The sequence below is a fragment of the Vigna radiata genome, chromosome 3 (genome assembly GCF_000741045.1).
Source record: "Vigna radiata var. radiata cultivar VC1973A chromosome 3, Vradiata_ver6, whole genome shotgun sequence".
Taxonomy (NCBI): Eukaryota; Viridiplantae; Streptophyta; class Magnoliopsida; order Fabales; family Fabaceae; genus Vigna; species Vigna radiata.
The window spans coordinates 5,828,653-5,841,018 of record NC_028353.1 but is presented as its reverse complement, the minus strand read 5'-3'; the positions used below and the strand labels follow the sequence as shown (position 1 = coordinate 5,841,018).

General features: G+C 34.9%; 2 protein-coding genes across 2 annotated transcripts; both read left to right on the top strand.

The window, feature by feature from the left end:
* The first annotated feature begins 2,178 nt into the window (after nt 1-2,178).
* On the top strand, nt 2,179-5,521 carry LOC106757145. Its single transcript, XM_014639743.2, has 3 exons — nt 2,179-3,267; nt 3,777-3,969; nt 4,504-5,521. The coding sequence occupies exons 1-3, from the start codon at nt 2,434-2,436 to the stop codon at nt 4,995-4,997; spliced, it is 1,521 nt and encodes a 506-aa protein (XP_014495229.1). The 5' UTR covers nt 2,179-2,433; the 3' UTR covers nt 4,998-5,521.
* Nucleotides 5,522-9,527: 4,006 nt separating this feature from the next.
* LOC106756934 (UPF0481 protein At3g47200) lies at nt 9,528-11,267 on the top strand. Its single transcript, XM_014639532.2, has one exon. It carries the CDS (start codon nt 9,694-9,696, stop codon nt 11,047-11,049), a length of 1,356 nt encoding a protein of 451 aa, XP_014495018.1. The 5' UTR covers nt 9,528-9,693; the 3' UTR covers nt 11,050-11,267.
* Nucleotides 11,268-12,366: the final 1,099 nt, after the last annotated feature.

Here is a 12,366-nt window from a genome sequence, read left to right as displayed (position 1 = left end):
ATTTACATATCCTTCCTCACCTTCCAGGTTAGTGGCTTTTCCTGTACATGGTTCAGCATTATATATATAATAACATCATTATGGTGCCCTTACCTCAAAATAGTGCACAATGGGAGTAGCTATATTCTGTCTTATAAACTTTACACGAACACTTGTTCTTGAGTGCATTGTTATTATTTTCCTAACAATTTCTGTAGGAGATCATGAAGTCGATTGTTGCAAGTATAGTAATCATGATCACCATATTTCTAAATTCAATCTTAATCCACTTTCCAGCACGAAAGCTAGGGAATGAAGGAAGAGAAAGCGGATTCCTCCCCTTACTCCGGAGTAAAGAAAAACCAAGAAATAAAAAAGAAAAAAGACAAACGATAATGATTAGTTTGATATAAGTGTTAAACCACTTTGACATGCGTTTACAGGTGGATGGATTACATTAATTACCCTCTAATTAGCAAATCATGTTTCAACAACTGAGATAGACAGATGGCCCAAGATTCTCACAATGACCCTTTTGTTATGGATTTTTTTTATAATTATGTTATTGATGTCAAGTATTATATTTTAATTATATGATATTTCAACAGATAAAAAGTACACATTATCTTGTTTAACTAGTGTTTATATATCATTATATAACAAAAACTTTTAGAGTTACTACTAACTAAGAGTGGTGGCTAATGTACATGAATTTGGGTTTCTAAGATTCCTAATATATTATTGATTATCTTATCTCCTTCCCATTTCATAAACATTTAAGAGCATCCTTATTGCGCCTCTTAAAAAAATTATTTGCTTGTGTAATCAAATGTAATTAGGTGAGACGATAACGAAACGTGCAGAGAGAAAATTAGTTAATTAATGAACGTCAAATGTAATTATGCATGTTGCGTGGATGGATTTTTAAAATTGGGTTATGCCCGACATATGGAAGTTAGTGTTAAATAAAAAAATAGCTGGTTATTGTGGGAAGATTTTCACTGCAGTGATGAACTCGAACTTCGTAATTTGATACCTTTATTTGGGTTTGTGAGCTTCTTCTGTCTTCTGAGTATTTTGAAGCCTCGAGCGAAAAATAAGCGTGCAAAACATTTGTTATTACTTTGCTAATCTATGCTCTTGTATCTTTCGCTGTAAAGTTACTCGTTTTACTACATGTATATAAGCCATGTTGTTTGATGCACTTGTATTGAGATTAAAAAATTTCAACAACAAAAACAATTGACTTACGAGGAAATCATGCCTCCTCGTACTGTACAGACAAAATAGGAGACTGTAGCTTGTAGCTTTTCATGCATAAATGGAACAAATGCAACAAATGCAACTATACAAGTTTTGAATTCAACTTTTTTTTTTTCCAAAAAATATCCACCCACAATGTGAAATAACAGTTATCCAAATCACAAACCATCTATCTATGCATATATGTAATAAATTTGTTGACTTTTAGCATACTCTGTAAAAAAATGTATACATCACTAACGAAAGGAAAAGGTTGATTAATTCCATAGAAAAAGAGATGATATATTATCTGTTTGTAGTATTTGGATTTTGAATGGTCTGAAAGGCGTGGCATTTGTTTCCTTCCTTGTTGTCTTTAACCTAATCTTGGATTTTGTATGTTGAGAAGAAGAGATGATATTATGTGATGAACACATAGTTACATAGAGATAGTGACGGTATTTGATTGAGGCGTATCGGTTTTTGGGAGAAGTGTAAAATTGGATTTAGTGGAAGCGTGGGGGTGAGAGACGTACGTGAAAAATGAAGCCAAAAATCTGTAGTGACCCAGAAACGCAGTTTACACACAAAAAAATGAGACTGGAGTTTGAAAGTTGGAAGGCAAAAGACTTTATAGAAAAAGTGAGAGCGTAAAATGGAGTGGGTCACGCGTCACTCCTCCCTAGGCGAGACAACCCCTGTGTATTTTTTTTGTTTTAACAGTGCAAAACATAGATATAGAAGTGTGGTACAGTAGAGAATTCTCAAAGTTTGGAGAATTTTACCACTGGGGCATGCTTTTTGAAATTTAAATTAAAGTTGAAGTTAGTGGAAATAGAAAATGACCAGACGGGTATAATTGACTAAAGGAAAAAGAGTTTGGTTTTTGAGATGGTTTGTGCCAAGTGTGCTTTCGGCGCAAATCGCTGGGAGTGGAAAATAAAATCCCATTATTTAAGAATAATTGGTGTATGACCAAACCAAACCAGTTTCATCACTCTCTCTCTCTCTCTCTCTCTCTCTCTCTCTCTCTCGCCTCGATCCTATAACTCATCTTCCTTTGAATCAAGAACAAAGTCTCTCATTCTCACTCTCTTTTTGTTTAATTTTTTTTCATTTCTCTTTTGCGCTATCACTCCCTTCTCTTGTGTGAACACAGTTCAGGCTTCACTTTTCTTAATTTGTTTGGTTCTTCATTATAGCATTTCCCTTATGGTTCAGAAGTACTTGTTGCACGAGCTACTTCAGGAGGATCAAGAGCCCTTTCTTCTAAACAAGTACATTTCCGATAGGCGAAGCCAGATGAAACGGCCTTCCTCTAATACCTCTTTGCAAGTTAAGAAACACAAATCAACCAATCCAACCCCAAGCTTCCCGGGGAATTTCTGCAAAAGTGCTTGTCTTTTTTCCCTCACAGACACCCCAGATTTCACAAAATCTCCACTCTTCGAATTCGCTTCCGCAGCAAAAAGCCCCTGCAAATCCCCCAACGCTATTTTCCTTCACATCCCTTCCCGAACCGCGTCTCTGCTTCTGGAAGCCGCTGTTAGGATCCAGAAACACTCCTCACCCGCTTCACGGCCCAAAGTGAAACCCCACTCCTTCGGTCTCTTCGGTTCCCTCTACAAGAGACTCACGCAACGGGGCCAGAAAAAGCGCCAGACAGAGGGTGGTGGAAGCGTCAAGGTCTCGGTCAAGGACATTCTGAAGTGGGATTCCTCTGTTGGGCGAAAAAAAGGTTCCAACAAGAAAGAGGATGAAGAAACTGTGAATGTGAATGCGAATGCGAATGCGTGTGAAGTGGGGTTTGTGTGTTCTTACAATGGTAGAACTAGTAGTGCTGTTTGGTCGGAGACCAACGAGGATAAATCCCTCAACATGGAAACGTCTAGTAGCGGCTACTCCGACGAGATTCACTTCATAACCAATTACACAAACTCCACCTGCTTCTGCGAAAGTCCGTTCCGTTTTGTTCTTCAAACTAGTTCTCCATCCTCCGGCCGCCACACGCCGGAGCTTACCTCGCCAAGTCGCCACGCAACTGAGGTTTGTCTTTCTTCTTCTTATTCTTATTATATTAATATTTTATGGTAATATTTTGTTTTAGTTTTATCTGGAACCTGGTTTGGTCTGTGGCGAGTGAGTTGACGAGGAAAAAAACAGACTCGTTAGTCGAGTGGTGTTCTGATTTTGTCGGTAATGGAACGTGGGTCTGTGAGTTTGGCCGGAATGTCGCTTTTCGGTGACAATCATAGCCTTCAGTCTTTCCGAAATTTGTTAAAGAACAGCCCTGTGAGGAATGTGGAGGGTTACATATGTCAATTTCGTGTTTTTGTTTTGTTTTTCTGATTTTTCTCATAATTGTACTTTTCGATCGTGTTTCTGCCATGCAAATCTTTTCTCTCTCTTCCAGTGGGTTGTTTGGTAAATTGCTTCTTAAAGAGTGACAAATTATGTTTTCCACTACTGCTAGTACGGAGTTGTTGGTAAATGACTCTTTCAAAGGGTGATAAATCAGTCAATATTCTAATGGATTTTTATGTGGATATTAATAGGAGAAAGAAAGTAATGAAGGCGAGAGTGTGAAGAAGTTCGAATCAGGGGAAGAAGAGGAGGAAGACAAGGAACAGTGCAGTCCAGTGTGTGTGTTAGACCCACCGTTCGAGGACGATGACGAAGGGCATGGAAACGGTGATGAAGGAGAAGAGGGTGGTTTTGATTTGGAGCGCAGCTATGCGATTGTACAGAGTATGTCACTGCTTATTTATTTTTGTACCATTCTGTGTTTGTTGTTGTGTGGTCGTTTTCCACCAACGCACCATCGTACACACTTCTTCAAAGTTGCTTGTCTGTCACAAAATACAATAAGAGGAGGGGCTAATTGCTGATGTAGTGATGTGATTGTGCTGATCTTTAACCGTGCTATCCTTGTGGGTTCCATCCGAAAGATCACAGTTGCTCTACATCCAAACGGCATTTCCCATTTATTGTGGATCCTTTACATCTAGATACAAGGCCATTGGTTATAAATTTTAATGTGACCCACTATTTTTCTTGTTAGGAGATACGTCTTAATTCCCACCATTGCATTCAATTTGTTGGATAACATATGAGCAATCAAAATCCTACTTTGTTTCATAATATTTTTATGGTACCTTCCGCATAAGAATTCTTCCATACATACCAATAATGCTAGACACATATATATATATATATATAATCTTACACTTTTTCTTTCATTAATTCAAGATTTGCCGCTAATAATAGCATTGAATTTTACAGGAGCCAAGCAGCAGTTATTGTACAAGCTTCGTAGATTTGAGAAACTGGCAGAGTTGGATCCGGTAGAACTTGAGAGAAGAATGCATGATGAAGAAGATGAGGAGGAGGATGAATCATTCATGAAGGAAACATTACGTAAAGAAAATGACTATAGAGAGGTGATTTTGAAAGGTGTGTGGCAGTCAAGGGTGTATGACAGACAGCAAATCCCAGATGAGTTTAAGAAGTTGGTATCTGATCTGATTATGGAAGAAGAGAGAGGACTTGATGAGTTGGAAGATAGAGATATGGTGATAACAAGGATATGCAAGAGGTTGGAATTGTGGAAAGAAGTGGAGTCGAACACAATTGATATGATGATAGAAGATGACTTCTCTAGGGAGGATGGTGAGTGGAAGGAAAATGTGGAGCAGATAAGAAATATGGCTGGGGAGCTTGAGTGTGCTATCTTCGGCTTTCTGCTGGAGGAATTTTCAGAGGAACTAGTATGCTAATTGGGGGGAAAATTTAGTATGAATGATTTATCTTTATTCTTTAGAGTACAGTCTGACTTGCATGTATTGGGTATAATAGGCTAGTAATTGAAAAGGAAGAGAAAAAAAAGTAACCCATAAAGATAATCAGGGTATATATGTACATGACTCGTGTTCGTAGCTGGTTGTGTTGTGGGGATGCTGTAAGTCACCTTTCTTAATTTAATAATATAGTCTCTTACAATGACACTTTGTTTTTGGTGTTTTAGTTCAATGAAGAAGGTATAATCCTAATGCGGTCTTAGATGATAAATGAGACTTGATAAGGATTTTCCTTTTGTTTTCACCGGACGAAAACATGTCTCGAAAAATTGTTTGTATGTTTGGGGAAGGAATATTAGAGTTGGGTGCAGGGGATGGAATATTATAATTCGGTGATCTTTGTCTAGGAAGGAGGAATTTGACAGCGACTTATCAGTTTAATCTCATGTTGTTTTCTTTTCCAAGGTACCTTTTATTATTTAATGGATAAACAACTTGTCTAATTTGCATCTTGCTTTCTGCCTTTTCCTTTTTCTAATCACTCCAGGTGGCATCTCTGCTTATGCTTTTCTGCCGCCACTCATCGATCACCATCATTTGGAACCTTCAAATTAGTGTTTATCCTGGGGAATGCCACTTGTTCAATTCGAACACTGTTGGTCAAACACGTCATCGTCATAATGTCAATAGTAACGAACAAATTTAAACTAAAACGATTTTCTTTTTCAATGTATCTACAGTTATTAAAAAAAAAAATTCATCACATGGCTAAATTAAATATACAGTAGTTGTGCTAACCCAATTGAACATAAACTATGCTTCTTTGGGTCCTCGTGGAATGCAATACTTTCATGTATTATTGTTCATCAATAGGTTTGGTAATACAATCTTGCATAGTAACTTTTCTGCAGCAGAAGAATAGATGGTATTGATTTTCAAGGCCAGCATCGCAGACAAGACATATAGCAGAGGCACTCAATACCTTTGTCCCTTAGGCCAATTCGGCCACACAAACACTTTCACCTTACACTCATATTCAATATAATCCTCCAATTATCCTCCGTCTGCAGATGAGTTTTGTCAACACTTTCCATGAAGGTTATAGCCCTCTTTAAAGATACACTATCATCCCTTTCACACTCCCAAAACTGACATCTTTATACAACGGTGTATTCAATACATCTTTTCCCTCTTCCTCATCAAAAGAATCACTGTAACACTTGAGAACTCTACGAACAGTCACTGTTAATGGTTCAGGAGAGAGTCATTTGGCCGTCTGTAACTTGTTCTTGTCATGACCTAGAGTTTTTTCCAAACAGTTCCATCTATAGCCTTCCTTTGACACCCATGTGAGGCACGTATGCTGCGCCACCAGAAAAAGGGATTATGTCCCATCTTAGCTTTAAAATAAATCCACTATTGGATCGTATTTGACTTGGAAGATCTTAGAAATTATAGTATCCGGCTCACTAGTTGTAAAATATGCAATTTTATTGAAAATGTGTGGAGACGTTACATATAACAACTTTGAATCTTTCTTTAAAAATATAAATTAAAGAAGTAATGTAATGAATACATTATTTTAATATTTTATTTGTAGGTAAAAATGTTTTTATGCTCAAAAGTTTTCTTCTATTAAGTAATAGAAGAAATGAATTTAATTTTTTTTACTCAACAACGTTAAATTTTATCTACCATAAGAAATAACTTTCAATTAAAAATGTATTTATATTGGCACGTTACTTCATACATGTTGTCCACATAGCAAAAATTAATTTTATAAATTTAATTGAAAATTAAAAAAAAAATGTGCATTAGAATCCTAGAACCACTCTAATGACCCAAAATCTTTGCACACATCTTCATCTTCAACAACAATACACACACACTACAGGGCGTATTACATTCTTCATCACCCACTATCACATTCTAGTACTCATCTCGTCATTCTTCACTTACCATTTTCAACATTGAATCATTCATTCAACTCCATTTTTTCTTCCATCATTCATCTTCGGCTTAACATGTTTTCCAGATTTGCATTGACCCGCATCCACCACAAGAATAACTTAAGAGTTTGGAAGGCCAAACAAACTTAAGAATGAAGTGTTTTTTTATCATAAGTTAATTTAAATTTTACTTTTCAAACTTTTTACCGTCTTTTTATATTAGAGGCCTAAAGCAATTAATACTAAAAAGTAGTTTTTTCAAAGCGTTTTTTTGTTAGATATTTAAAGGAATGACTTTACTTGTTTGAACTTGAATAGGCCTAGTCTACCATCATCTTTCTAACCACCCATTTAGCTCCACTTTCTCTCTTCATCATCCATACCCTACCCTCTTCCTCATGATTAGGGAAGGCAAAAAAATCTGCGCGCACGGATATCTGTGGGTAAAACCCGTTGAAGGCAGTTTCTCTCTGCGGATATTTACTACTCACGGATAACGGATAGTGAGTATTTTAATACCCACGCATCGGGTAGTAATATACTACCCGATCCACGGGTACCCGTTACTCTAAAAAATAATAATAATAATTAATTTATATATATTTTTAATTAAATTTAATTAAAAATGAAATTAAATTATATTTTATTAGGTTAAATTTAATTAAAATTAAATTTTAATTTATATTTAATTTAATTTATATTATATATATATATATATTAATTTTATTTAAATTTTATTTTAAAATGTATGAAATATATTTTTTTATTTTTTGCGGGTACCCGTGGATTTTAAAATACCCACGAGTATTTTTTAAACGGGTATCCGGTAAATAGCAGGTCGGATAACAGATAGAATTTTATCCGACGAGTCGGGTTGTGGATAGACACTATCCGTGATCGACCCGACCCGTTGTCATCCCTACTTATGATATTATAGAAAATATATTTAAATAAGTGAGATAAATTAATAGTGTTGCAGTCTTTAGATAATATTGTTATACTCCCATGTTTTACCAACATATCATTTTTATTTCTTTTTCTCTCATTCATACAACTTTGTTTTCTCACACATATTATAAACACTCTCTACATCAACATTCCCTTTTAGATAGCACTCAAATTACTCACTCATTTGGATCATATGTTTATTATTAGACCAAAAGTCATGACTATTAGTTATTATGCAACTGCTTTTATTCAAGAGTGTAAACGTAAAAATTTAAATATAATGATTTGATTGTAACTTAATTTACTTAATTAACTTTGAGACAATTAAAGTCACCTACAAAATTTCATTATTTAAAATCACCAAACTTTCATCCAAATTTATCAATTTTCATTGCTACTTGTAGTTTTTGCTTCCCAATCTTTCAATTTCCTGAATCTAAATTGATTGCTTCAATTTGAATATCAAATGACAAGTTTTCTTACTACATAAGTACCACTTGTTAATAAAGAATAGGGGTTTTGTGATTTTTTGAAAAAGAGAGGATTTTGAAGGAGAAATGATCAATAACAACAACATAGAAGATATAATTTGTCCTATGAAAGATTGGCAAGAAAAAAAAATGCGAAACTTTACTTCTAATTTATATTTGATCCCAAAGTTGTTGTTTAATTCCTTCTATGCATATGAAATTTGTATTTTACATACGTGTGAGTGTTATTAGTTGATACGAAATGTTAACTATGAATGAGACATGTTTGGAGTGATTAGAGTGATGTCGTTTGTACTTCGAACCATTATTAATCCTCGTTATATATTGTTAGACAAAAAAATTCAAGTGTTTGATATAAGTATTCTATTTTTCATGAGTAAAAGATATCTAACCAGGAAATACCATAAGAGGATATATTTTTATTGAGGTTTTGTTTAATTGATATAGTTCGCATGTTTCGAAAGAGGGATTCAATCCGTTGAAATTGAGTTAGTTTAAAATTCAAACTATAGGACTTGTTTTTTCTTAATGCTACACTATCATTAAATTTTCTTTATTAATATTCTAATGGTGTCAAGTCCAAGCAAATGACACACCCTACTTTTCCAGGAAATATCAATTTCTTGATACTCGCTAAGAAAAACAATCCAATATAATATCTCCTTTACTTGGACAAAACAACTTGAAACTTTCAAATATGGCGACAGCTGTGGAAAAATCAAAATACCGATGAATAAGGTGGCCAACAGTTTTACTAATACAAGGCTTGGTCCATTTCATATTTAGTTCTTACCTTCTAATGTTCTCGTCAAATATTGATAGTGATCAATAGTCTCCCTTCCCCCTTGTTTCCTCCATTTCTAATTTATAGTAAACCTTAAAAATCTAATTTAATATATTTTGAAGGCAACTTTGTCTGAGTTCTACCAATTCTAATAATACCCTATGTTCTTTTAAAATTATTTTTTAATAATTAAATTAATAATAAAATTTCTTAATTTAATAAATAATATTTGTATAACATAATGTGTTATATATTTATTATAATAATAAAACCTATAAACGAAAATCTATAGCTAAGTCATCAGCATATGCTGATGTGACTGAGAGACTTTGTTTAGATACCAAACATTGTTTGTGGGTGAATGATTTTGTAATCTTTTTTGGAAGTTTGTCGAATATGAATTGTTCTTAAGTCTAACATACGTATGAAGTCCAATAGCATGGATATGGAGGAAGAAGCCAATCATTCTGAAAATTCCGCAGTTGAGGGAGGGAAGCAATAGCATGGATATGGAGGAAGAAGCCAATGATCACCACACAATAGACATATGGAAGGTAATAGACAGAGAGAGGTTGGCGTCGATGGAGCTGAAGATTTCGGAGAATCCCAAGTTGCTAAGCAAATCGGCGGGGAAGAGATCGTGCTGCATCTTCAGGGTCCCGCAGAGCCTAATCGAGGTCAACGGAAAAGCCTACCAACCTCGCATCGTGTCCATAGGACCATACCACCGTGCCCAACCTCGTCTCAACATGATCGAGGAACACAAGTGGCGTTACCTCGGTTCCCTTCTCAACAGAACCAAAACCAAAGCTTTTGGCTTAGATGATTTATTCAAAGCCCTTGCGCCTTTAGAATCCGAAGCCAGAGAGTGCTATTCAGAAACCATCCCCCTTGACTCTCACGACTTCATCCAGATGATGATCCTCGACGGCTGTTTCATCGTTGAGCTCTTTCGCAAAGTCGTTGGATTAGTACCCTTTGAACGCGACGATCCTCTTGTTACCATGGCCTGGATATTACCCTTCTTTTACCGAGATTTTCTCAAGCTTGAAAACCAGATCCCGTTCTTCGTTCTGAACCAGTTATTCCAAGTTACAAAACTCCCGGGAGAAAAGTCAACGTGGAATCTGTCAACTCTGGCTATGATGTTCTTCAACAACTCGTTACAAAGACCAGACGATGTTGCTGGCTGGGCAAACGTGAATGGAAAACACTTACTCGACTTGGTTCGTTCCAGTTTCATTCCGAACCACGCAGAAACTAGAGAGCCAAGAAAAGGATTCACCACGCCGACCCACGTGATCCACTGCGTCTCTAAGCTTCGTAGAGCCGGGATTAAGATCAGCCCCGGCAAGGAAAACGAGAGTTTCCTTCACGTGACGTTCAGGCGCGGCGTGATTGAAATGCCATCGCTTACAATGGACGATTTCATGAGTTGCTTTTTGCTGAACTGCGTGGCGTTTGAGCAGTGCTACGGTGGCTGCTCCAAGCACTTCACAGCCTATGTTACTCTCTTGGACTGTCTCGTGAACACTTACAGAGATGTTGAGTATTTGTGTGAACGGAACGTGGTCGAGAACCACTTTGGGACTGAAGGAGAAGTTGCCAGCTTCATCAACAACGCCGGAAAAGATGTGGCGGTTGATTTGGATTTGTGTTATTTGTCTCAGCTGTTCAATGATGTTCATAGATATTACAGAAATAGTTGGCATGTTCAGTGGGCTAGCTTCAAGTACACTTACTTTGACACGCCATGGTCGTGTATCTCTCTTCTTGCGGCCTCCATATTGCTGCTTCTCACGGTGGCTCAGACCTACTTTGCGGCTTCTCAGTATTTTGAAGACTCCGAAAAGCATTGATCCTAAGCTCCAGTCGTTTTGGAAGGAATAGTTTAGGATCTTATAGCCAAAATAGCTGTTAATTTTTGGTTTACTGAGAGACAAATTTTATAGGATAGAAACATGAGTTTTAAATTCGATTAATTTAATTAACATATAGTTACCTATCGTAGTTTTATAGCTACGTGTTTGAGAATAATGGGTGCAATTATTTATCATGTATGATGGTATTTACATTTGTTTATAAATAAGAGAGTGACAAATTTTTATATTTATTTTATAAGATAGTATTTACAATATTTTTACCTTCTTATAAATAATATTTTAATTAGCTTTGAATGCTAAAAAGTTAATCATACTATATAATAATAAACTACATTACATAATCTAGTAAAGAGTAATGAAAACATTAAAAGTATTAAATAATATGATTCAAAGGACGAAAGTGAAAATAAGTTTTAACAAACGTAGAACATTCAAAGTTACTTTAACTAAACATGGAACTAAGAATCTTGTGATCTATCATTACTGATATTGTATAATATATGATCTTCGTATAAGTTTGATCTAGTCATCTTTCTAATATTGGCGCTCACTTTCTTGCTCGTAATTTTTCATCAATGTTTATACCAAAGTAATAAGTCTACTAATTTGCAAAATCCAAACACGAAAGGTGGCAAAAATTTAATTCGGTGAGAAAAGGAAATTAATTGACTAATGATTTGAAACCTTATACGTTACTTGATTAGAAAATTCAGCATGTTCCAACTTCAACTTGCTCCGGTGAATCTTTTTTACAGGCCACATATTTTAAGGGCCCAAAGAATGTGGACTTTGCAAAGATGAGCTTAAACCTATCATCAGGGGATTTGTTACTGAAATTTCTTTCGGCACCTCTAAATTTTGTTTTAATGTTAAAACTATTTTTCTAATAAGAATAATTTTCTTTTTTCTTCTATAATTATCCTATCCACTTACCATCCACTTCTATTCTTACTTTTCTTAATCTAAACTTAAAATTCTTAATCAAATTTTAAAATTCGTTCCATTAGTGTTTTAATTTTTGAAATTAAAATAAGTTAAATAAATCGAACCACAAATTACATAAAATTTAGTAGAAGTATAAACTCTAATTGGATCAATTATTATTATTGAGTAAATATGAATAAATAAAGTAAAATAAATAAATTATTTAAAATAATATAATTTGTTTTTGCTGATAAATTCAGTTATAATAAATAAATAAAATTTATATTATTACTACAATAATTAATTATAGAAATTTATATCATTAATACTATTATATTATCAATCATAATATCATTAATGTATTATATT